We start from the raw sequence: 25,773 nt of genomic DNA, 5'->3' as shown, positions 1-25,773 counted from the left end.
CTTAGCACCCGGCCATGTGGCCCTTGGCTCATCTCGAGAGCAGGGTGGAGATGGGTAAGTTGTAGTAGCTAATATTATTATTATTCATAGTGGTAGTAATAGTTTTCATTTATGAATCACTCCCGTGGGGGAAACCCCGAAGTGAATTGCAGCTAAATAAAAACATATATGGTACAGTTACATATATGAAAACTGCTTCTAAAAATTACAAAAATAAAACATTCTTTAAAATATACATAGACAGATTTTTTTTAATGGTGTGAACATTAAGCCAGGGATAGCACCTAAAGCCAAAATTGTGTATAGTTAAAAGACAACAGGTGCAATGGTGGGAGGGATTACCAAAGCCTTTCCCCCCAGACTCCTGCCCTCTTTCCACCCCCTTTTTAATTTTTAATTTTTTTTGTCACCCAAAAAAAAGCTGAATGTGCACAATTTAAATGCACATAGATTGCGGGCTTACTGTGTGTGTGAAGAAAGCATACACACACACACACACACACGTATATACTCCGGCCCTCCAGATGTTTGGGACTACAATTCCCATCATCCTTGACCGCTGGTCCTGTTAGCTAGGGGTGATGGGAATTGTAGTCCCAAAACATCTAGAGGGCCGAGTTTGCCTATGCCTGAACTAGGATAAAGATTACTTCAGAAGGTTTGTTAAAAGTGGAAGGTCTTTAGTTGCTCCTTAAAGAGGCAGCAGAGAAGGAACTTATCTGATATACAATGGGAGGGAGAGTTCCAAAGAGAAGATGCTACTACGCTAAGGGCCTGATCATGACATCATGCAGAACAGGCTTCCTGGTAGGAAGAGGTCTGCAGCATGCCCTCTCCTGCAGAGCCCAGTGACTGGTTGGCAATCTAGGGGATGGGACAATCCTTGGAGTCTCCTGGTCCCAAGCTGTATAGGGCTTTGTTCACCAGGACCAGCACCTCGAACCTTGTGGCTGTAGCTAATTGGCAGCCACTTGGCAGCCTTTTAGAAGTACTGTATACAAGCACCATATCATTGGCACCATTGCCACACAGGGATGGCGACCCTTGATTGGTCTGAGAGCTGCACTCGCCCTCAACCAGCCCTCCTGAGTCCACAAGCTGGCAGTGGATGTGGCCAATGGCCTCCGTACATACACACACCATGCATGGAACATCCACACGCAACACACACAAGCCTTTTGCACGCTCCCCGCTCATGCTCTACCAGGGAAGGGCCATAGCTCAGGTGGTAGAGTATTTGGTTTGCATGCAGAAGGTCTCTGGCTCAATTCCCATCATCTCCAGGTAAGGTTGGCTAGAAACGCCCTCCCCCCCGAAATCCCAGAGAGTCTTTGCCAGTCAGTGCAAGCAGTGCTGAACTGGATAGACCAATGGTCTTACTTTGTAAAAGGCAGCTTCTTACGCTTCTCTTCAGGCGTCCAAACAGATGAGCAGGGAGGGGGCAATTTGCATCTTGGTGTGATGAAAGGATTTAAACCATGATGAGCATGAAATTAACTCCACCTCTGTTTCTTTTGCTCTATGTACTTAATTGCCACCAGAAAAAAATTGGGCTGCAGGGCTGGCAGAGGGCACTGGAGAGGGAACATGGCGGGCCAGATCAGGCTAGCAGTTCTCTGTTCTAGAGCATCTGTGACTTTTGTCTGGAATTTCTCGGGTTTTTCCACTTCACGGTGGGATTTTGAGATGGACTCCATCATCATAGAATGACAGAATTGTAGAGTTGGAAAGAGACCACAAGGATCCTCTAGTCCAACCCCCTGGAATGCAGGAATCTTTTGCCCAATGTGGGGCTCAAACCCACGACCCTGAGATTCTCATGCTCTACTGACTGAGCTATTCCAGGTTTGCCAATGCATGTAAAGTACCGTATTTTTCCATGTATAAGACTAGGTTTTCTCCCCTAAAAAATAATGTCAAAAATTAAGGAGTGTCTTATACACAGATACATCTCCCCCATTTTCTTAAATCTGAGTCCCCCAAAATAGGGAACATCTTATACATGGGGGCGTCTTATAGACGGAAAAATACAGTATTACCTAAAAGACAGATGCTTCAGCATTAGACACACACACTGTATACAGTTAAAAGTGTGGGAGACATTGGTTTTAATTCCTGTGTGATAATCAGGTGATGCATCTGTCACTTGATTGCTTACCTAAATACCAGCGGCTGGACTCTGTGGGTGGGGTTGAATTACCCATCATAAAGACAAGCTCCGAGCTGACGGCTAATCCTGCAAAAGGAACGGCTCTGGGATAACCCTGCAAACTGTTACAAGTGGCGGTGGGTGGAATAGTTGGTAGAATATGAGTTGTGTAATTGCACTTCATTGTACTTCCTTAACACCCTGGGATAGATTTGAAAGAAAAGCAGACTACAAATAGAAGGAATAAATAAATAAGTGGAATATCTCATGCCTTTGTGTTTCACTGGAAGGTTTGGGAGTGCACGGGCTGTGCAGCATTTGACTATTCATGGCCTGTTTACAACAGGGGTGGGGAACCTCAGGCCTCAGGGACTCCTGGTCTCTGTATCTGGCCCTTGGCCCTCTCTCCAGGCCATGCCTCCTCCTCTCCCCTGGCCACACTGCAGCCTATGGACTATGGCGGAGATGGCGAAACTGACAGCAAAAATAAGAGACCCCAAAGAAGAAACGCTTGCAGAAGAATGGAGACCCTTTTTGGATTATCTGAGAAAATATTACGGTCAAATTGAAATCGCAGGCAAGACTTGAAATATAAGCAAAGGAATGAGAACAAGGAATGTAATGTAGGATGTGTGTTTTAGAGAAATATTACATTTATGGCATTCCTCAAATGGTTCTGCCTGGGCAGACTTTGTCTTTGGTCTTACAATGCTTCTTGCTTGCCTGAATGGAAGATAAGGTGTGAGTGTGTGAAAAACTAGCCTTCGGAACAAATGTGAAATTTATTTATTTCTGCTCAGCCCACTTTTGTCTCTGGCTCTGCCCAACACTGGCAAGTTGCCCAGGAGGCAATGTGGCCCCCAATCTGAAAAAGATCCCACCCTCCTGCCCTCAAATTATATAATTTATATTGACAAAGCAATGCCAAAACTCTCTGTAACTCCCATCCCAACCTCTAACTGTTTTGTAGATGTCAGGGAACTGCCATCGGCACAGAGGCAAGAAATAGAACGGCAGTTGTGTTACATGGAGCCTCCGAAAATCTTGCGAAGCAGTTCCTCTTCCAGGGAAGAGCCCCACCTCCAGTGGGGAAGAGATGCAAGGACCAGAGGATGCTAGTGAGAGCCTAAACGCCGCTCCTGAGCAAACCAGAGAGGAGGGAAGCACGCCCTTGCCATCGCCCATCCTGCGCAGTAGTCTGCGGCGCAGAGAGGGGCGGAGACGGTTGGGGGTAACAAAACTTTTATGCTGGGGGAGGTACAAAAAAAGACCACTCCCGGATTCTGCTAGCGATTGAGCCAGACATGAGCTTTGGGGCTCGTCACTGTAAATAGTCTGCGCCAAAATAAAGCCTGTAAAACACAGGTAGGAGTCCTGCCTGGTTACTTTTGAGCAACTGCAACAGCACCTGACAGTAGATGTAAGGGGTGAATCAAATATTGAAATGAGCTGAGAATCAGTAATCCCACTGGTGTGATCATGGGTTCCTTAATCATCAGGGCTGCAACTGTGTTATCTCAGATGGGTGGGGTTCACTGTTCCATTGAGACACACTGCAGCCAGCAAATGACCCAAGACAGCAAATGGGTGTGGATGGAGCATGTCAGAATTAGCTGAGCAGCTAAAAAAAAAATAAAAAATGATCTAGCATCCTCTCTGTCTTGACTTGTTAGAAGGGGCCACAAGTGGTGCAGCGTTTTCATCAGGGAACAACAGGGACAACAAGGAAGAGCCAAAATAGTTTAAGCTGATGTGCTTTCAGAACATAATGAAAGCTCTGCTGGATCAAAGGTCCATCTAGTCTGGCGTTCTGTTCCCACAATGGCCAGACAAGTGCCTAAGGGGTGCCCACAAGAGCACAACGCATTGTTCGAGATGTATTATACTTCCTTACGGTAACTCTGGAAATGGTTTTCAAACTGGATGAATTAAACATGTTGCATGTATTGTTGGTGGGAGAATTTGAGATGGCATGTTGAGAAGACAGATAAAACTTCACCCCTCCTGCCATTGACCACTTGAAAATTGCAGAGTGTCTTGGTGGACCACTTAATGATTTCCCTGCCTGTTGCAGCAACTGCAATTGGCTAATCTATATGCAGTATGATTTTTAGTTGTATTTTTACAGGCACACCAGGAAGCACTGGCAAAAAGGGTGGCAAAACTAGTATTTTATTGTACTAGCCAAAGACCATGAGAAAACCATACAGACACATATCAAAAGGAAATATATACATATATAAAAACATAAAGGCTCTGCAGAAGCCATCAGAACTGTATATTGTAAGCGAGACCGTAAATGGGGTGCCTCTACAACTTCATACAACATATTTCTATTTAGACATCTGAATCTCCCTTACAGTTTACTGCAATTTTATCCAGTTCCTTCTTCCTGATCTTTTATTGCTGCCAGCGCAAAGAGGACCAAATTAGAAGTGACTGAGGCATGAGAGTTGCTCAGCAGGCTTTGAACCCTCAGTGCCCAGGGGAGACTGCTTTCCTGGACAAGAAAGGGATTTAGAAAGCATCTCTGGACCACTGGTGATCTGCAGAGCACAGTTTAGGAACCCTGTAATAAAGTTAATAGTGTCTACCACAGACTTTAGGCCTTTCATGATTATTTCACGAAAGCACTTCTAATGATTCCTTCAGCCAGTCTTCAAGAACAAGGAATGTCCCCTGAAAAACAGGAAGGGTGGTCACCTAGATTTCTGGGTGTGGAAACTGAAAGCAGTCCTCCAGGCTCACGTGCACAGGCGTCATAATTGGCCACCCAGACAGTCCTGCTGTGATGACTCCTGCCTGCTCAATGGGACCCATGCGCAGAAGACTCCTCCTCCTGGAAGCATCCAGATAATACACGCGGCAAAGGAAGCTTGGGATGGACAGCAAAATCCCTCAGGGATCATTCATGAGACTAGTCAAGATCCAGTTATCTTTGGGATAACCATCACTTTGATGAGGTAAAATAAAAGCCTGAGAAAACAGGCAGTGGTTAACATGATCGCTTATACACACTTAGAACACCTTAATTTACTTCAGTCAAATTGTGCACTGGGCACAAATCACTAGCTAGTGTTTTATTTCATTTGGGGAAATTAGAGAATAGATGGAAGTAGAGGCAGACTGTCGTTTCTCAAGCAATAGAGAGATAGGGAAGGGAGACCTGTGGCCCTCTGGGTGTTGCTGTGCTCCAGCTTCCATCATCTGTCACTCTTGGCCATGCTGCCTGGGGCTGATGGGAGATGGAGTCCAACAGCAGCTATGCAGGTTCCTCAGTCCTGCCCATTTTGTCTAAAGCTTCCCCACAGGTGACGAATATGGGCCACAATTTAGGGATGAACAAATGTTGCTCCAGTTCACCTGTCCTTTGGCTCAAATCTAGCTGGGGCTGATGGAAGTTATAGTCCAAAACATTTCTAGGGCAGTGCATTGACAGAGGCTACTTGAGGAAACCTGTGCACAATACACGAGTTGCTCTGAAGAAAAGCACAGAAGAAGAGTCCTGCTGGATCCGGCCAATGGCTCATCTGGCACAGCACTCTATTCTCATCCTGGCCTGTGGAAAGCCAAGAGCATGACCTGAGTGCAATAACATTCTTGGTTTCCAGCAGCTGATACCGCTGGAAAAAATATGTTCCTCATAATGAATATATCTAAGTGTATATGTTACCTTTTCATTTAATAAGATGTCCTGTCCCCATTCTCTCTCTCTCCACATAGTGCCGAATATAAAAATGTAATTGGCATAAATATTATTGAGGCAACTGTGGGCAAAATTATTGCAAAGATTTCATGTTTTATTCTTTTCATTTGTATATTTCACAAATAATGTGTTCATCTTGTTGGATTAATAATAATATTGTTTAAGAGCACACACTTTACCCCTTATTCTTGAGGACTAGGAAATTGATCAGGGGCAGGTGAATGAGCCATAAGGGGACCACAGTTAAGGGACAAATAAATGGACGGATAGCAATGGTAGCAGCTTCATCTCTTCACCTCAGACAGCAAAAAAAAAAAATAAAAATAAAATAACACTGGCCCAAAGTCAGAAGGGGAAATTTAAGCAGGTGCAGCATGCCATCAAAATGTAGGAGTCTGGAAAGGCACCCCTGTTCCCTGCAACTGTTGTATTCTGTGGAATCCAGTTGCCCTTTGAAGTTGAACATTATAGAAACACACCTAGTCAATGACCTACTAAGGATGGGGACAGGACTGCAGCTTGGTAGTGGAACACATCCCCTGCAGGCAAGGGTCCTCAAATGCAATTCCAGGCATCTCTAAGCAAAGCTGGGGAAGGCCCCCTGTCTGAAATGTGCTGATGCCAAAAGGACCAGTGGTCTGATACTTCAGGGGTGGCAAACTCTCAAGAGACTGTGATCTACTTTCAGAATTAAAAACTGGCAGTGATTTATCCCCGTTTTGGGGGGATTTAGCTCAAAGTTCTTGAGCTTTTTTTAGGGAGGACAAAAGCCCCATGGGGCGGGGGTTAAAGGAAAAGCTTTGGGGGGAACCTCTGGTTTGGGGGGGCTTAAAGGCAAGGGACAAAGGGGTAAAGTCACTCACAAAAAGATCGCTATAGGGGAAAACAGCAACACAGAGAAAGCTCCATCTTTCCCTTCCAGAGATAAGACAACAATGGAGGGCGGGGTGAGGGGGGGGTTAGGAGTCAGTTTTAACAATGCTAAGGAAAGAGAGCCAGGGATCGACCGCGATCTACCAAAACCTCGCGGGGATCTACCAATAGATCACGATCAACCTGTTGGACATTCCGGTGATACATCCTTATCAGGCAGCGTGTTATAGCGTGTTTTATTTTTATCACATTGCTTTTGTTTTTATCATATTGTTACTTTACAAAGTCCATTCCTACAAAATTCAATCTCATTTCTCAGTTTGGCTGTACGTGTCACTACAAATGGTGCTAAGTGGACTCAGAATTGAGGATACGTTGCTATTGCTGATATTGTTGGCCAGAGGGTGTTAAAGAGGGACCGAACATTTTTTATGTATGCAACAACAGCAGCAAGGATACTCGTCGCTAAACATTGGAAAACCCAAGATTTGCCCACGCTGGAAGAATGGCAGATGCAACTGATGGACTATATGGAACTAGCAGAAATGACTGGCAGAATCCGAGACCTGGGAGAGGAAGCAGTGGAAGAGGACTGGAAGAAATTTAAGGACTATTTACAAAAACATTGTAAATTGTATGAGTGCTAAGAAGGATGCGAGACCGAAAATATCATGGCACCATTAAGCTAGTTGAAAAGAATATGAGAATGAGTGAAGTTTAAGAGAAAGATAAATTTTGAATAAATATCATGCATAAATCAGGGATTTAAGACTTAGATAAAAGTATTCAAAGTTAGGGACACAATATTGGAAATTTATAGAATAAGAATTGAAACAAGGTGATAAATTGCTGGTTAAAATTGTATAAATTTGGAACGCAGGAGCGAGAGATGTGAGGAAGTCCAAAAAGCGAAGAAAATATGGTTACTAAAAGATGTCAATTCTATTTTCTTCTTTCTTGTTTTGTTTTCTGTTTTTTTTCTGTTATCTTTTCTATTGTATTTATAAAATCTCTAATAATTTTTTTAAAAAAAAAAACAGAATTGAGGATACGTTGCTATTGCTGATATTTCCAGGTGCCTTTTTTATTATTCATATGCAAAGATTTAAGCTCTGTCCTGATGTTTACTTACCATAATCCTAAATAGATTGGAACAAAAAAATTCCTTCCAGTAGCACCTTAAAGACCAACTAAGTCAGTTCTTGGTATGAGCTTTCGTGTGCATGCACACTTCTTCAGATACCTGTTGATCTTGTTTTGATTTGTAGCCTGTAGGTTGGAAAGGTTAGAGAGTTTCTTGTTTTTCTGTTTTTTCAGTAGCTCCAGTTGAGAGTGGTAAATGTTTTGTTTTTCCTTTTGGAACTCTTGCCAAGCTTGGTGGTTCCTGATAGAGTTGTCCAATACAAGGAGTTCCTCCTTTATTAGCTTCTGTTTAGAGTAGAGAACGCTGATCAGATGTTTGAGCAGCTTCTTAGAGAAAGTGTTGCATAGTTTTCTTGCATATTCAGTGGGATACGTGGATTGTAGAGGGTTCTTAATTCTAAGACCCTTGGGTATAATGTCCAGGTTCTTGCATTTAGTAAGAAAGAAGATATCAGTCTGTACCTGCGCAAGTTTCTTGGTGAGGTTGATGGACTTCCATTTCATGCGGCTCAATGTGGTGCCTTCCATAGTTCCAGTTACAGATAGGTAGCCGTGTTGGTCTGCCATAGTCAAAACAAAAAAATTCCTTCCAGTAGCACCTTAAAGACCAACTAAGTCAGTTCTTGGTATGAGCTTTCGTGTGCATGCACACTTCTTCAGATACTTCAGGTCAGACCAACACGGCTACCTATCTGTAACTAAATAGATTGGGTTCACTGTAGCACAGCTCAAACGCTCTATCAGCAGCAACTTTGGTGACCCAGCCTTAAATAAAGCCAGGATTACTAAAAATTATGGCGTTGGAGCCCTGATGGTGGCTGAGACCAGCATTCAGTTCGGGTCTTAGCACTGTTGTTAGGACAGCCAAACAAATTTATTCGCCACGACAGGTAAAAACGGAGCCTCCCCATTCAGAAGCACTCTATCCAAGAATCTCTCGCTTCTTCTCGCGAACCCCGGAGATTTGCCCTCTCCGCGCTCCCGTCGTATGGAATAGAACGTTCGCAGCGCGCACGCGCAGGCAAGCCGAGGAATATTGACCCTCGCGTCGCCCCGTCAGGTGCCGCCTGCGTCGTGCGCGCGCGTGCGCAGTGCGGGCCCTTCCCGCGCTTCTTTCAGGAATGGCGGCCCCCATGGGGCGAGTGCCTCTTTGGCTCCAGTGCCGGGGTCTGTGCTTCCTCCGCCGCGCCGAGGCCAGGCTGAGGGTCGCCGGGAACCGGTTCAGCTCCACGGAAGCTGCGGCAGCTACGCGGAGCGAGCCGCAGGGCCCCGGCAGCGAGGAAGCGGCGGCAGGTAAAAGTGGTTTCTATTTCTCGGGAGGCCCCTTCCCGCCCGGCCTCGCGTCCCTCCCTCTCTCTCGATGTCTGCCTGCTGCTTAGCAACTTGAGGGGAGAGGCTGAGGGACCCTCGAGGGGGTGAGCAGCGAGGCGAAGGGATGCGCTGGTGGCAGCCGACTTAAGATGGCTTTGAAAAGGGACGAGTGATAAAGCTACCAGTGGCTATACTCTTGAAAGCAGTACAGTGGTACCTCGGGTTAAGTACTTAATTTGTTGCGGAGGTCCGTTCTTAACCTGAAACTGTTCTTAACCTGAAGCACTACTTTAGCTAATGGGGCCTCCTGCTGCTGCCGCCCAATTTCTGTTCTAATCCTGAAGCAAAGTTCTTAACCTGAAGCACTATTTCTGGACAAAAAAAATTCCTTCCAGTAGCACCTTAAAGACCAACTAAGTCAGTTCTTGGTATGAGCTTTCGTGTGCATGCACACTTCTTCAGATACACACTATTTCTGGGTTAGCAGAGTCTGTAACCGGAAGCGTGTGTAACCCGAGGTACCACTGTATCGCCTCCAGGGCACCTGTTGATAGTGTTTTAATATTGCATCCATACAGGGCCGACCCACCCATGAGGCAACTGCCTCAGGCGCTAGGATCCAACCGGGGCAGCAGATCCCAATGTCAAGCTTTCTCTGTGCCGCCCACCACCACTGCCTTGTTCCTGATGTAGATCTTCCCTTGCCTGTTCTTCCCTGGTAGGGATGGAGTTGCCCTTTTCGGGTCCGCTTCAGTTGAACCTATACTGGTGTGGCCAGCCGAGTTGTGCAGCACCAGCAGAGTAGTCCAGCAAAGCTTCACAATCTTCGTCTTTTCCTGTCATAGGCCTTTCTAGAATTGACAGTGAAGAAAACACATTGCCCACACGGTTCAGTATAAAGTGTTTTATTGACTGAAGACAATTCAAATACACTATACACACACACATGCTTCATAAGTTGTATTAATGCATCATAAACTGTACTGCTTACAGGAATTTGGTCTTAGAGGTTAAAGTGAAGAAATTCAAATACACAGAAAGATTCAAGTTTGAAGAGAGATCCACCACCACCACAAATAGCAATTCACCACCACCACCCATATTGCTGCTGAATGCAGCCATGGCGTTAGACCTGTCAGTGTGCCTGCACAGATTCTTTAGAGAAAGTGGGTATGGATGAGTCATGCCAAAGGCCTATGGCCTTGAGCTGTTTCAAGATGCCCACCACAGCTGGCATCCTAACCATGAATAGATTCCAGGTGCTGAGGAAGGGCACCTTGAGAAACAGCCCGAGCTGTTGGTGCAATTTTGCACATATTCCCAAATTACACAAACACCTGTGAATACTAATGTTACTGCAGTCATGTCTCCCTATAGGCATCTGGTTCACCACTATGGAAAGCAGGGTGTGGGCCTTTGGTCTGATCTAGCAGGATTCCTCTTATGTTCTTATACCTGGTGCCTGGGGCTGTTTTCAGTTGAGCATAGTGTGCTTTCACACACACAGACTTTTATGTAGCAAAACAAAAATGCACACAAATTTTTATGTAGGGTTTTTTTTGGGGGGGGGTTGTCATGTAGTACGTACCTTTTTGCTTTTAAAAATGAAGTATATGTACTAATATCAGGCTGTAAAACTCTGCTCATATAATCTGTTTCCCCCTCCCTTTCCATCCAGATACTGAAATTAGCACCAGAAAGAAGACATTCAGTAAGATCTTAGCAGAAAGACGAGAGCAGGCACAAAGAACCGTGTTAATTAACTGCCCATCCAAAATCAATGAGAAAAAACTACTCAAATACTTGTCATCTCATGGAAACATTAAGAATCACTTCTTCTATGAAAGTTACGTAAGTATTTTCAGCATTAGCAACTGAATTTGTGTTATTCAAATAGAAAGACCCAAGAGCAGATGGACTTGCGATAACTCATCTGTATCCTTTACAGAAGTGGATAGCATGGAAATTAGTGTTTGGCAGATTTTAAAATACTTGCACACAAAGGTCTCCCAAGGCAACTTACAAAATACAGTTAGTTTCATATACATAGGAGGAACATTTAGCTTTACAGTGGAACCTTGGTTCTCAAATGGCTTATGGTAGTTGACGAACACATCGGCTCCCGAACGCCAAAAACCTGGAAGTAAAGTGTTCCGGTTTTTGAACATTTTTCAGAAGCCGAACATCCGATGCGGCTTCGCTTGAGTGCAGGAAGCTCCTTCAGCCCATCAGAAGCCACACCTTGGTTTTCGAATGTTTCAGGAGTCAAACGGACTTTGACTTCTAGAACGGACTTCTAGAACGAATTAAGTTTGAGAACCAAGGTACCACTGTAGTCTTAACATGTTAAAAAAAATGAAAAATCATTCTAATGCCCAGCCTATGTTTACAGATAAAATCTGTTATGTATCATACTACATAAATGTTACTATTTCTTCTTTTCTATTACTTCAGGGGATGTATGCAGTAGTAGAATTTTCTGAGACCGACAGTATAGCTTCACTGCAGGATGCTACTGGTTCTGTACAGTTGGTGGATGAGTGTCCTGTTCCATTTAAATCCAGAATTTTTACAATAACATTGAAAAACCCACCAAGCCAAGTTTCCAATCAGACTCCAGTTTACCGTCATAAACAGGCAACTATTCAAGTTGGAGAGCTGCTGACGAACCTATGTAATGCTGACAGTGTAAGTTCATGTTTGCAATTTCTCTTATAAGAAATAAAGCAGCTTTTATTATTGTGTTGAATATGTAACTGAAAAGCTGAATCAGAAACGCTGATCAGAAAGAGGGTGAATGGTTTTTAATGCATGTAGTAAATAGTTCCGTTAATATTTTTGGAAAAATTGGTGCAATACTTGTTAATACAATAGAACTGTTACCAATGGAATAAATATCAATTTGTGATTTTTCTCCAGATCTTTTAAATAGGACAGAGAATGGTCATGCTTACTGATAATGAAGTAGCTCTTGCATTTTCAATACTAAGAAGCTGAAAGCAAAATAAAGAACTTCTATGAAGGATTAGATAGTTCATGTTGGTAGTAGCTACTAATTAATCTGGATCATGAAAAACTAAATTTATAAACAGTGCTTCTATTCATGCTTCTGAGAGAGGCAGCAATAATAAATCGTATAATATCAAAATGAATTTTCATGTAAAGAAACTTAACTTTTTCAGAAATCTTGATTCCAGGAATAGGAATCATTAGTGAACTCTCTTTGCATCAAGTTGCCTGGCGTGAAATCACCAGCAAAGTACAGAGATTTTTAGAGAACACAGTCAGTTAACTGAGTCTCACCATTGGCTCACATAAACATCCTAGGACCCACCCAACATTCTTTGTGGTTGAACATTGCAGGAGAAGCCTTGTAGCATTGAGTAATTTTGTTGTTTGAATAGAACCTTGTGCGCCATTACAGATCATCAAGTTGCAAATTCCTGATAGAATTCTGATGAACTTCCATGCCTCCGGAACCCAATAACTTGCACTCATGTATGTTCTCAGTACATTTAGTGACAAAGTTCATCCTTTGTCTTCAAAGTCGATGTTGTGCATTTATTCTGGGTGCAAAGCTATATAGCGTTAACTTATGTCTGTTACAGTGGCTGTGTTTGCACTTTGTAGTAAGCCATAGTTACTGACTTACTGTGACCAAGCAGATTGCTTCTGCTTCACTCCTCCCCAATAGTTTAGCTTTCCAAACATGGTTTGTTGGAAGTGAAACAAACCACGACCCCTGGTTTGGATGTGATGCTAAGCCAAGGATCATGACTTGTTGCTCCCACTCATTGGTTGAGAGGAACAAAGCAGGAACAGTTAGCACATTCAGAGTAAACTGCCAATTATAATTTAATGACATGTGAACAGGGTGACTTTACATATTTGCTAAATGTATCACTTGGTACACTCGGATAACAGTAGATGTTAGAACTTGAGACATTCTGATGATTAATATTAGGATGAAAATGTCAGTGGATTGTGGTGGCTTACAAATTCCATCCCTTTTAATCTTCAATAGTGCACAGTAATTTAGCAAGCACCAAATAGCAGGTACAATTAAGCCAGTAGGACTACCAAAAGGGGATGTTTTAAGCCAAGTATGTAAGAATTGCTGTATATAGAAGTTACTTGTGTCTTTTCTGAATCTGTTGATCTTCCATTGAACTAGTATCTATTGTGTTCAGTGCAGAGAGAAATGATGTTTAAAGGACTTGTATTTAAATAATATTTATGGATGGATTTGGAAAGAAAGAATGATGAGTTTACCCTCTGCTTGCTTTATGTTGTAAAGGTGTACCTTGCAGACAATGCAGCTGTTTCTCAACTCTCAAAGGTCACCCAAGTGCCTCACATAACCTGAGATTGAGTTCCCTCTCTCCCTTTTTTGTTGTTGCAGGTGAGCGACCAGTTGTACATGCTCGTAGAGAAGTATCAGCTAACAGAAGAAAACACTAAGCTCCGATTTTTTACCTGCTCTTTAATTCAAGACATTGCAAGTGCTTATTTTCCAGACTGCATTGTGAAGCCCTTTGGCTCTTCTGTGAACAGCTTTGGTAAACTGGGATGTGACTTAGACATGTTTTTGGATCTGGATGCGACCCAAAAAAATGCTACCCAAAGGGTAAGGTCTTTCTCTAACAGCATCCTCCATTGGTTTGTCGTTTGATTAGAATGTGGAATGACTGTTTTGCAATCATGACCATTTTTATTAATTTTAATTATAAAATTTGTTTTAATTGCCATGATGCAAATCAAAGTTTGCTACATCTGCAGCTTTTTTGGTTTGTTTTTGTCATTTTGCACAGCTGTTACTGAGCTTCCTGAATGCCGTGCATTCATCTTAAGCTGCTTTTTGGGCATCCACCTCTCCCAGTCCTTAAGTATATATACTTACTAGTTTATTCATACAACTGAGCAACAGGTTAGTTCTAAGCTGGAAAAAGCCTACCCTTGCGTGTGTACGTTATGGCTTCATTTGCCGTACTCCATTCAAATTATGAGAGGATCAAATATTTGTAGGCCTAATCCTTTCTCAAACATGAGCTTATAATTTATACATAGCTCCTTGGAGAGCATCTAGTGACATTATCTTCAATTCAGCCACCAGAAGAATTGCATTGCAGTTGATGTGTGAATTAATGTTACAGCTTCAACCTAAATTTCCAGCCTGTAACTAAAGGCTTTTTCTTCAAGTACGAAACAATATCATTGCATTGTCTGGTTACTCTGTGTGTGTGTGTGTGTGTGTGTTTACTTCCCCTCCCTGCTAACCCTACTTCCTGGAATTCCCTGACACTGAAATTTGGGGATCCTACAGATTACTCATATTCAAGAGTGCTGTGTACATAGATGGTACTATAAAGACTAATTACCACCATCTTCAAGTGCATGGACCTCCTGGCAGCCATTAGAGCATCACCAGTACCTTATCCAGTCATTGTGGACAAACGGAAGAGTCCTGCTTATGCTGCAAGTGGTAAAGAAGTCACTGAATTCCAGGCCCTAAAGTCAAGGGTGGGAAACCAGTGGCTCTCTGGATGTTTATGGAGCCCAGTGCTCATTATCACCAACCAGTAGTGAGGTGGGGTGAGAATATTTTGCGGAGAATATTCTCTGATAGAAAATTCTCCGGAGAATATTCTTCACAAACTGTAAATTATAATGTAAGAACCAGTTTTACAACCCACATTTTAAAAACCTAGTAAATAATAAGTGAACCTGAGATTTTAAAACAAAAAAAAATTCCTTCCAGTAGCACCTTAAAGACCAACTAAGTTAGTTCTTGGTATGAGCTTTCGTGTGCATGCACACTTCTTCAGATACATCTGGTGCTACTGGAAGGAATTTTTTTTGTTTTGACTATGGCAGACCAACACGGCTACCTATCTGTACCTGAGATTTTAATTATTCCTTTTACTTTAAAAGCTACATTTCATACATACACAACATAATTAGAATTCAATGTTGATGGTAAATATGCGGTTAGTGGCAGGCTTAGTGATTAACGTGAGGCATTCCCGTTGAATTTTCAATTTCAAGTTTCATGCAAAAAATCAAAGAATGTGAACCCCCTGCATTGTCGCATTGAATAAAAGTATCTGCACAGTTTTTGGTTGCCATCGGAACAAGTTTACCCATGAATAAACATGTATATTAACTAATATCATTTTCAATGCATTAAAATGAATATTCTCCTATTTTAAATGAAAATTCTCTAATATTCTTGTTAATCGAGAATATTCTCCAAAAGATTGTTTTTGAGAATTTAACATCACTACCAACTAATGGAGTCAAAGGTCAGGGATGATGGATTCAGGGAGTCCAGCAACATGTGAAGGGCTATAGCTTCCCCACCCTGCCCTAAACCTTTGACAGCGTTTAGTGCTTTTATCAGCGTCACCCACAAAACAGTCTGCTCTCATGCATCTTTGCTTTCTGCAATGAAAATAGGACTTGGGTGCCTGTTCTGTGTGCTGCATTGCAGCTGGTGGCCACGTTAACATGCTCCTGGACAATGAATACAGGAAGGGTTAAACACAATGTCCACACGGGGATAAGCAAACTAAGCAGGTTTGTTCTAGGCAGCTGCAAAGCCGTGTACATTTCCTCTATGCAATTAGCCAATCTTATCTCAAACAGCAGCATATGCAAACTGTAGTAATGCGGTTCACGGTTCCATTTTTCTCATGACAGTATAATAAAATGCTGCCCATCAGCACAAAGGAGTCCCAGATATACCACTTCCTCCTCTTGCGTAATTTTGCCAGAGTGTATTGGCCAACGCTGCCTTGTTTTGCTCATGCAAACAGAGGCTGTGTGTTTAAAAACCATTTCCCCGTCACATGTGGGAAAGCCCTGACTTTCTCCAGGTTGGTTTTTCTCTCTACTGAGAGAACTGGCTCAGTTTCAGTCTTTGCCTTGAGGCAGCTTTTCTTGTCATGGATATGGATGGTGCATGTGTTTCTAATATCAGAGCATTTCTTTAACAGCATTGCTTTTATATAAAAAAAGTTAAATCTATTCCTCTGAAGGGTCCATTAGAGCTGGACATGATTCAGACTGGCTGGGATCCAAGGGGTTGCATGCGGCATGTCTCTGTCCTTTCTCCTGCTGCAGCCCCCATATGCCCCTCTCCCTCCCAAGCTGAAGCAGCATCTAGAGCAAGCCAGGACAAGTTAGTGGAAACCAGGTAGAAGTGAGGCTCTTTGGATCCTGGACATTTAATTTTAGGGATATAACTGCTCTTCCCTGCTTCATATAACACCAGTGCTCCGAGATATGCATTGGTCGCTGATTTGCTACCAAGCCAAGTTCCAGGTGTTACTATTTGTATAACAGTAAAGGGACCCCTGACCATTAGGTCCAGTCGTGTCCGACTCTGGGGTTGCGGTGCTCATCTCGCTTTATTGGCCGAGGAAGCCAGCGTACAGCTTCCGGGTCATGTGGCCAGCATGACTAAGCTGCTTCTGGCAAACCAGAGCAGTGCACAGAAACGCCGTTTACCTTCCCGCCGGAGCGGTACCTATTTATCTACTTGCACTTTGATGTGCTTTCGAACTGCTAGGTGGGCAGGAGCAGGGACCGAGCAACAGGAGCTCACCCCGTTGCAGGGATTCGAACCGCCAACCTTCTGATCGGCAAGTCCTAGGCTCTGTGGTTTAACCCACAGCGCCACCTGTGTCCCTACTGTATACTATTATACTATATTTGTATACTATTAGTATACAAAGCCCTTAACAACTTGGGGACAGTTTGCTTGCAAGATATGCCCACTCAGCAGCTTTGATTGGCAGAACTGGCACTGTTACAGATGCCATGTAATACCCACTCCACATTTGTAAGGACTCGATCTTTTAGTGTGGTGGCACCTACACTTTAGAACTCCCTGCCTATTGATATCAGCCAGGCACTTTCACTGTAGTCTTTGCTAAAAACATGTTGTTTAGACAGGCCTACCGAGATATCTAGAATGCCAGCGTGTTTTTAGATTATTGCTGGTTTTAAGTTTTTGAATGTTTTCATTGTTTTTACTAATAATTGTACAGTCATAACTTGGTTCTCAAATGGAATCCATTCCGGAAGTCCGTTTGACTTCCAAAAACGTTTGAAATCCAAGGCGCGGCTTTCAGTCGGCTGCAGGAGCTTCCTGCACTCAATCACAAGCCATGGAAGCCGCATTGGACATTCGGCTTCCCAAAAATGTTCGCAAACTGGAACACTCACGTCCGGGTTTGCGGCATTTGTGAGGCAAAACATTTGAGTCGCAAGGCATTCGAGAACCAAGGTATGACTGTATTGTTTATTCCTTTTTTGTAAACCAATTTGAAGTTGTTGTTCTTTTACAATCAAGCAGTATAAAAATTATGTTAAATAAATAAACCACATCTTTCGAGTTCTAGGTATGTAACAATAATATTTTGCTCATTCGGGGGTGGGAGGCAAAGACTAAAAATAGGCAAGTCGGTAGAAGATGCAGGTGACAATCCTAATTTTCAAGTGCTCATCATCTTATACAAATTTCTGAAGAGGACGCTGTGTCAGGGGGCTTGCCTTTGTTTTGAACGTTTGACTTATTCTGTCTCTTTTGTGTTAGAAAACAGGTCCCTTCAACATAGATTATTTAATGAAGAGAGTACCTTCTGAACGAATAGCAACGCAGAGGACCCTTTATGTGATTGGTGAATTTATTGATAACTTTGGCCCTGGGTGTGTCGGTGTCCAGAAAATACTTAATGCTCGCTGTCCATTGGTACGATTTTCTCATCAGCCTTCAGGATTTCAGTGTGACTTGACAGCTAATAATAGGTAAGCATTTTCAAATGTACATCCTACCGTCCAGGAAACTCAGGGCAAGGGCAGCCAGAAATACCCAGTAAGCTTAGTGATGTCTTTCCAGCCTGGTACTGCATCCATTGCACCAGAGAAAGGGAACCAGGTAATCTCCAGTTGGTGGGCTCTTAACTCCCATCAACCCCAGCCAGTTCAGCTAATGGTCAGGGATCATGGGAGTTGTAGTTTATCAACAGCTGGAAGGGCGCAGGTTCCCCACCCATACACTATACAGTATACCACACCATATTGGGTTTAGATATGGGTGCATAAGTGGCTATAGAGTGGCAATGTATATCAGCAGGCAAAACACAGATTGGGATCTGCTAGCATCAATATAATCTCTCCCCCCCCCTTTATTCCTCTGTCCATTGTAATGTGGCATTGGTGCAGCCTGGAAATTTCTTCCTAAAAAATTATAGGTAAAAGGGTCCTTCTCAACAGGCCTGTGATGTTCATAATTAGGTGCTGGTTTTGACAATGATGGCAGCACTAAAGGGGTGGGGAAGGTCTGTGGGGAAAGTCTTGGTCCACCAAGACTGACAGCAGTTTCCAAGTGGTCTGCTGAGAGAAACCACTTGAGAACCGCTGGAAAAAGTATACAGATGGGCATTAGTGTTGAGATATTAAAGAAAACTTTGTTTTTTCACTTGATGACCAGTAGGGGGAGCAGGCCTCTTGGTAATAACATTTCTGGCACAGTTTCTTTTTCCCCCCTTTGAGCGTTTTTCCTTTCCTTTCTTAATTCCGTGTATAGGGGAAATACCAATTGTATGAATACTTTACAGTTGCCTTAATAATAAACCACAGGAGACACCTGTGTTGATGTTTTATTGACCAGCTTAGCATTTGTGAACTTTGCCATGTTGAGTTCTCTGTGCCAGACAAAAGCTATTGTTTTGCCCTCTGCAAAGAAAGATCACAGTGCTTCTTTGTTACCACTCGTGTCTGACCCTGTCTGCCAGTCCTCCCTGAAGTCTCCTGATGCCGTTTCAGATGGCCTTAGTTGCTTCCCTCTTTACCCTTCTGAGTGACAGCCCTATTCTTATGAGGAGAAATAGTGGGTGAAATCTAATTAAGTTCTACTCAAAGTTGAAATTAATAACCCTGCGTTAGTCATGAACATTAATTTCTCTGAGTATGTCTAGCATTGGATACAACCTAGTATCTCTTAATGGGTCCACTTCTGGGTTGCGGAGCAGATATACTAATAAGCACAAAGCACAAGTTTGCATCTCTCCTGATAAGCCATCTCAGAGAACATCATACATTGAGAATTGTGATTCTGTGTTGATTTGACTCTTCAGCAATAAACCAGCAACGGTTTATGCAAGCCTTACAGTTGTAGATCCTTTGTCTCCTGTGAAACAGTCTGTTGCCATTTCTTTAAAAAGGATGCATGCTCCCAGTTTTCCTGTTGGCAGGGGCTCTCCTCACACCCTCATGTGTTGCACTTATAAGTTGTTGACATTCTATATTGTCCCTTTGACCCTCTTCCATTCCTTTTCTAACAGAATTGCCCTGAAAAGCTCTGAGCTCCTGTATATCTACGGCAGCCTCGACCCGCGTGTGAGAGCTCTGGTGTTCAGTGTGCGGTGCTGGGCACGGGTCCAAGCCATAACCAGCAGCATTCCTGGCCCCTGGATTACTAATTTCTCGCTCACGATGATGGTCTTGTTTTTTCTGCAAAGAAGAAAGCCCCCCATCATTCCAACTTTGGATCAGCTGAAGGAGCTAGCTGGTAAGAGGGAGGATTTGATGAACATGTAATTATCAGATTTTTCTCCTGCCCTTCCTCCGGAAGGGACCCAGAGCAGATACAACAAAGCAGAAAAGACAATGCACTTAAAAAAATAATCAAAATGCAAAACCAGATATCCTCACAGCTAAGTTTCATAGTTCCCAGCACAAGCTGCAGTTCCCAGTCAGTCTTCAAGGGCAGCTCCAGATGAAGCACACTGCAGTAGTCCAGAAGGGAAGGTCATTGGAATGAATGGCTGAGGCCAGGTTATCCCAGTCCATGAATGGCCAGAGCTAGGCATAAGCACTCGTAGCCACAGAAGCTGCTTGGCAGTCCAGTTACAGATTTAAATCGAGATTCCAGACTATGCACCTGTTCCTTCAGGGAGAGTATAACCCCTCCCAGAACATCACAGTGGTTGCAATTTGTTTTTTAGCTGATAAAGCAATGGAAGGAGGGTAAAAGTTTTTACCTGTTAAGCATTGCAAATTGGAGCAGTTGCTTGGATTTTGCACCACTTTCTACCTCTGTCTTTCCAAAAGGAGAGGCCACTGTTAGGAGCAATGAGGACCCTGCTTACTCATTCAGGCATTCAAGGGGTAGTGTGTGTATTTGTTGCTGTTTCAGTTGTATTGACTTTTTTATATGCTGTATCTCATCCTGGGACCTTCCAGTGAAGGGTGAGTAAGAGAGATAAATAATCATTGTCTTTTGTCTGTGCCTGAATTGTTTTAATGCTGAAGTGCTTGAACGGTTGTTTTTATAATTTGTCACACACTAATTTCTATGTGATTCACTTCATCCCTTATCAAATTCTATAGTGTCTGTATGTAATAGTTCAAAAGTGTTTCTTTTTTGTTTCAGATGCTGAAGATAAGCACATGATTGAAGGTCACGACTGTACCTTCGTTAGTGACTTGAACAAAATTAAGCCCACAGAAAACACAGAAACTCTAGGTAAGAATGCCCCCTTGTAAATCTTTTCACCAGTCAAAGCTGAACTTGGGTCTCTTCTTTCCTTACTGTGTTTCCCCCCCTTTTTTTCTAGATGTACTACTGAGTGACTTCTTTGAATACTTTGGAAATTTTCATTTTAACAAGTATTCACTAAATATCAGGAAGGTAAAAGTATTTAACTTTCACACCCTTGCAGGGTTTATTGCCAGTCTTTACGTTAATGTATGAAAACATCTTAATATTGGAGGGGGAGCAAAATTGATATTAGTAATTGTTCCTGCTTTGCTGTGTTGCTATGACCGTATTGTGCAGCCAGGATGGGTTGGCATTCAATTCAGAAATCTCCAAATGTATTATTTGGGTGAGAGAGGGGCTGTTTGCTGAATGGATGTGGGTGGCTTGTGACATTTTTTGAGCGGCCATATTGGGAGAACATTTTAATACCTTGCTATTTCCCTGCTATGTTGGATCTAAATGGGCCTTGCTGGCTATAGCCTTAGGACAAAGCATCTAAGGCCACCCCTCGTTTTTTGTGTTTTTTTTTGCTGGCGCACAGGCTCCTTGGGCTTATTCACAGATGGGGGCAAAAACTTGAATCTTTTCTCCTCTTGTCAGTTATTGTGAGTGAAAGAAATATGCAAATATGAATTTTGCTGTGTTTGAGTATGTGGGAATTGCTGCCTTTCCGCTCTTGAACTTTCCCTCTGAACCCAGTTCATTGTCTCTGCCACCACAGTCCTGGCTTGCCCATTGAAATGCTTCTCTAAGGACACAGCATATTGCCTGGGTTCTGTACTACAGGGGTAGGCAAAGTCAGGATTGTTGGTGTCTTTTGCTAGATCTGCAAACCAGAGCTTGGCAGAAAAGATATTCTGCTAATATTGTAGAACAGGGTGCCTCTGAGTATATTCTATGCCTAGATATCTCCCCCCACCCACCCCCAGGACTAGAACTGAACTGAGCACTCAGACCTTTCACACACGAATCCATTTCTGGTTAGCTTACTTCATTTCAGCAGTCTGCTATAAGCAAGAAAAGCCATTACATTTCTGGGAGTTGGAAACTCTTGCTCATCTACTGCAACTTACCAGAGATCCACCAGTAGATCCCGATCTCCCTTCTGCATACCTTTGCATAGAAACACCTGCTTTTCTTTTGAAAGACCCAGTAAATGGGTGGTGGTGGTAGCAGTTTTGGACTTTGCATGGGTTTCTGCTTATTTACGCTTGCCTCGGGGCAGTCAGTAATACACGGTGCACATGTTAAATGATTTTTCTTTCACCACTGCCCCCTTTTTTTCCAAATATACAGGGGAAAGAGCAAAACAAGCCAGAAGCGTCTGCTCTTCACATACAGAACCCCTTTGAACAAAACCTTAATATCAGCAAGAACGTAAATGCAACGCAGCTTGAAAGATTTGTCAGTTTGGCCAGAGAGAGCGCCTGGCTTTTGCAGCAGACGGGGAAGGCTCCGTCCAGCAGCAACCAGCGCTGGGGACTGGCAGCCCTTCTCCTAACATCAGCAGGAAATAATGCCAGCAAGGGCACGAGAAGGAAGAGGGGACCAGCCAGCGAACGGATCAAGGGCTTGTTGGAATCCTTGAAGCTTAGCGCTGAGAATGGGAAGAGGCCTTTTAGTACTTGGGCATAGTAGTTTCTGCAGCATCAACGATGATTGATGGCTCCGTATCTCTTGAGCATCCTGGTTTCTGCATGGAATGAAAAGGTAGTTGTAGCAGCGCAGCCTTCAGGTCTTCTGCAACTGGGGAGGTTGATATGCTGAATCTCCTCTTGCTCTACTTGACTGTTTGTGCTGCTCTTTTGGTTGAGAAATACCCATTTTTTATGAATTAAGTTTATACTCAGTAGCGATCAGAAAGGCACGAACAAAGGATCTGAGAATCTGGGCCTTGGAAATATTATTGGTTAAATAAGAGGGGGGGGGGGAATGTACAGCAAACCTCTTCCTTCTGGGAACAGCTTGCACCTGCCAAGCACACTAATGCACAGCAAACCAAGTACCTATATCCGTTTTTGTAACCACACCCATAAACGATGCAAGGTGAAATAAAGTGAGCAAGGCAGAGTGGTTGCATGTAGTGCTGCTGTTGTGGAAGTCTTCAGTGCTTAACAAGAAAAGTGTTTGTGAGCTTCAGTATGAGAACAAATACTGCAGATGATGCCTTTGTAGAAGCTGCCTTTGTGCATCCAAAACAAGAAACAGCGCTTTAAGTTTTTAAACACAATATTACCATTACCTTACTGTCATGTTGTCTCTGTATTTGAAATCTTCATTTAATTTTAATACTTGAAAGGTTTGGGAAGTTGAGATCCAGGAGGACTGCAGCCTGTGTTGTTGATACTGCCTGGAACTTGTATTAACCTGCATTGAAAGCTCTGAATCGAGCTGTCACGGACCTTCCTGTGAATTTGCAGTTCTTTTTTGTTGGTGTGATCTAAGGACTCATTACATGTGCAGGAGCCCAAAGCACAGCACACACAGCTCCTGCAAATTTAACAGCTTTCCCATTGAGCTCCATGTTGCGGGGTGGCACAGATCCAAGTACGCATCCCTGAATTAATTTGTGCTGTGCCTTTTGCGTACATGTGTGATTACGCACACAAACCTCTTCCTTTTTTTTTGCTGGGGGGTGTTGCTTAATATTTTTGTAGGTGGCTGCTGTGCTTAACAACTCACTCCATCTCCCCTCTGTTTCAGCATTGTCCTTATTTCTGACTTTCTCCCTCTCAAAATCACTCCGTTCCTTTCACTTTGGAGACCTGTCACTTTGACTGCTCTTCTTCCTGCTGGAATGGCATTCTTTTCAGCCTGAAATAAATGGATGGTGACTGGCCTTCCAGACTCTGGTAGGCACCTCCTCTAATGAATAATGGGGAACCATTAATATGAAATAATATTACCCCTTTTTCTATTTTTAAAAAGGCCAATTTTTCCTTTGACTATTTAACAGGCTTCTAAGGCTGCAGTGTGAAACTAAACGGCACATGATAAAAATGAATCAAGAGTGAAATGTTTAGCCTACTGTCTTCATCCTCTTAGTTTCTGTGTTAGTTATCCTGCTTGCTTTCCAAATCTTTGTATTGCTATCAAAGTGCCATAGTGTGGTCTCCCCCCCCCCCCCCAATGCATGTGGATGGCTTCTGAAGCGCCTGAAATCAAGGGGGGAGGAATGAGGTTGGGCCAGTCCACTGCTTGTCACTGAGTAGGCGAGGAGCCTGGCTGGCTGGAGACCAGCATCCTGTTTCTGACAGTGGACAGCCAAATTCTTCTGGGTATCTCACAGGAGGGCACAAAGGCTGCAGTCTTCCCCTGCTTCCAAGCAGCAGCAGAGCAAATTTATGGAGTCTGGGGTCCAATTCCATTTTAAAGCCATCTACAAGCCTTTGGGCAAGTAACCTTCCATTCTATGTGGAGCTGTGATTTCTTTGGCCTCCCCTGAATCTAGGAGCATAGGGACCTACCTGCCTTACATTGAGCCAGACCATGCTTCCAGCCAGCTCAGGACTGTCTACACTGACTGGCAGCGTTTTCAGGTAGGTTTCTCTCCCAGCCCTACCTGGAGATACCTGGGGGTTAAACCTGGGACCTTCAGCATGCAAAGCAGATGCTCTAACACTTGAGCTGCAGCCTTTCCTGCTGCCAGTCTGTTTCATTGGACAGCCTTGAGTTCAGGAGAAAAATAATACACTCACACCAGGTATAATTGTATAATCCTTTATCATGTGATCCCTGCATTGCAGCGGGTCAGGCTAGATGGGCTCTAAGGGTCCTTTCCAACTCTGCAATTCTGTGGTCATGTACTCTGTCCATTTTTAGAAAATAATGATAATAAATTAAAACTGAGTGGCCTTTCTCTGTAGGAAAGGTGCTCCAATCTCTTGATTAATTTAGTTGTCTTTTTCTGTACTTCCATCATCCCTACAATGTCCTCCTTGGGATGGGGGCAATTGGAACTGCACAGCATTCCAAATGCAACTGGCAACCTGGTTTTTATATACACGCATTATTGTATTGTGGCGTTTCAATCCTATTGTATTGTTTTTGTTTTAACTACTTATCTGTGGTTTTATCTTGTATTTTTATCTTGTGAACCACACTGAGATCTTTTGATGAGGGGCTGTATAGAAAAGCAACAACAACAACAGGATTGGAACCCGCACTTAAAAACTTTTAAGGCTCATATTATGTGGGTTTGACCCTGTAGAGTTTGAAGGGGGTAGGAGGAGGCGACACAAATATCTCTTCTAAAGATTTATGGGGGGGGGGGTCACCTCCTGACTTGCAAAAAGGGGCTGCCACGTCTTGTTTTGAAAACTCCAGGGAATCGAAACCCTCCCAGTTCACAAAGCAGGAAGCAGATCTAAAAGCACTTTGGGACGCCCAGCTTGACGGGTCACTTACAGTGCTAAGTATTTCTCCAGCTTTTAAGCACTTGCCGATGACACATTCAGCACACTTTCGTAAGAGTAAAGTGGGATGTGGATGACAGCTGCTGGCTTCCAGGTTTCGTGAGCTTCCCTCCAGCTCTTGTGCGCCTGAGCATTTTCTGCACGATGTGGTATCAAATGGTGTTCATTGCTATTTTTATTAGCTGTCACTACTTTGGAGGCCATAATTGGTTTAAACATTGCATACTCAATGAACATTTGTGCAACTTACATTAATGAAACCCTAAGAAATTCAAAATGTCACAAAAGAGTGAGCAAGCTGTCATGTCCTCCAAGTTCATAACAATGGATAATGAAGCCTTAAGATAGAGGCCTCAATCCTATACACATGCTTACCTGGGTGAAAGCCCCTTTGAATTAGGTAGTGCATGCTTCTGGCATGTCAGTGACATAATTTGGCTTTGCTGTGCAGGTTTCTGAAACAAGCCTCATGCCGCATCCCTCATCCCTTGCTTGTTCCGCCCCCCCCCCCCCATAAAAACATCCAGCAGTTACCCAAATTTATCTCTAACATTAGCCAGAACATAAAGGTTCCTTGTTTGGCAGAGAGTAAAGAGAAACAAGGCAATTTTTATCTAAGCAAATCTAG

At 43.3% G+C, this 25,773-nt stretch overlaps 1 protein-coding gene and 1 long non-coding RNA gene across 2 annotated transcripts in view; one reads left to right on the top strand and one right to left on the bottom strand.

Moving 5' to 3' along the window:
- LOC310828145 overlaps positions 1 to 25,773 on the bottom strand; it is a 582,793-nt gene that overhangs the window by 347,023 nt on the left and 209,997 nt on the right. The window lies entirely within an intron of this gene.
- On the top strand, positions 8,943 to 24,622 carry MTPAP (mitochondrial poly(A) polymerase). The gene is made up of 9 exons (XM_083706206.1): positions 8,943 to 9,164; positions 10,861 to 11,033; positions 11,637 to 11,870; positions 13,585 to 13,809; positions 17,782 to 17,993; positions 19,532 to 19,758; positions 20,623 to 20,715; positions 20,807 to 20,880; positions 22,027 to 24,622. The coding sequence occupies exons 1-9, from the start codon at positions 8,993 to 8,995 to the stop codon at positions 22,363 to 22,365; spliced, it is 1,749 nt and encodes a 582-aa protein (XP_083562332.1). The 5' UTR covers positions 8,943 to 8,992; the 3' UTR covers positions 22,366 to 24,622.

The sequence above is a fragment of the Podarcis gaigeae genome (genome assembly GCF_964106915.1).
Source record: "Podarcis gaigeae genome assembly, chromosome: 12".
Lineage (NCBI taxonomy): Eukaryota > Metazoa > Chordata > Lepidosauria > Squamata > Lacertidae > Podarcis > Podarcis gaigeae.
This window is presented reverse-complemented; position numbering and strand designations above follow the sequence as displayed.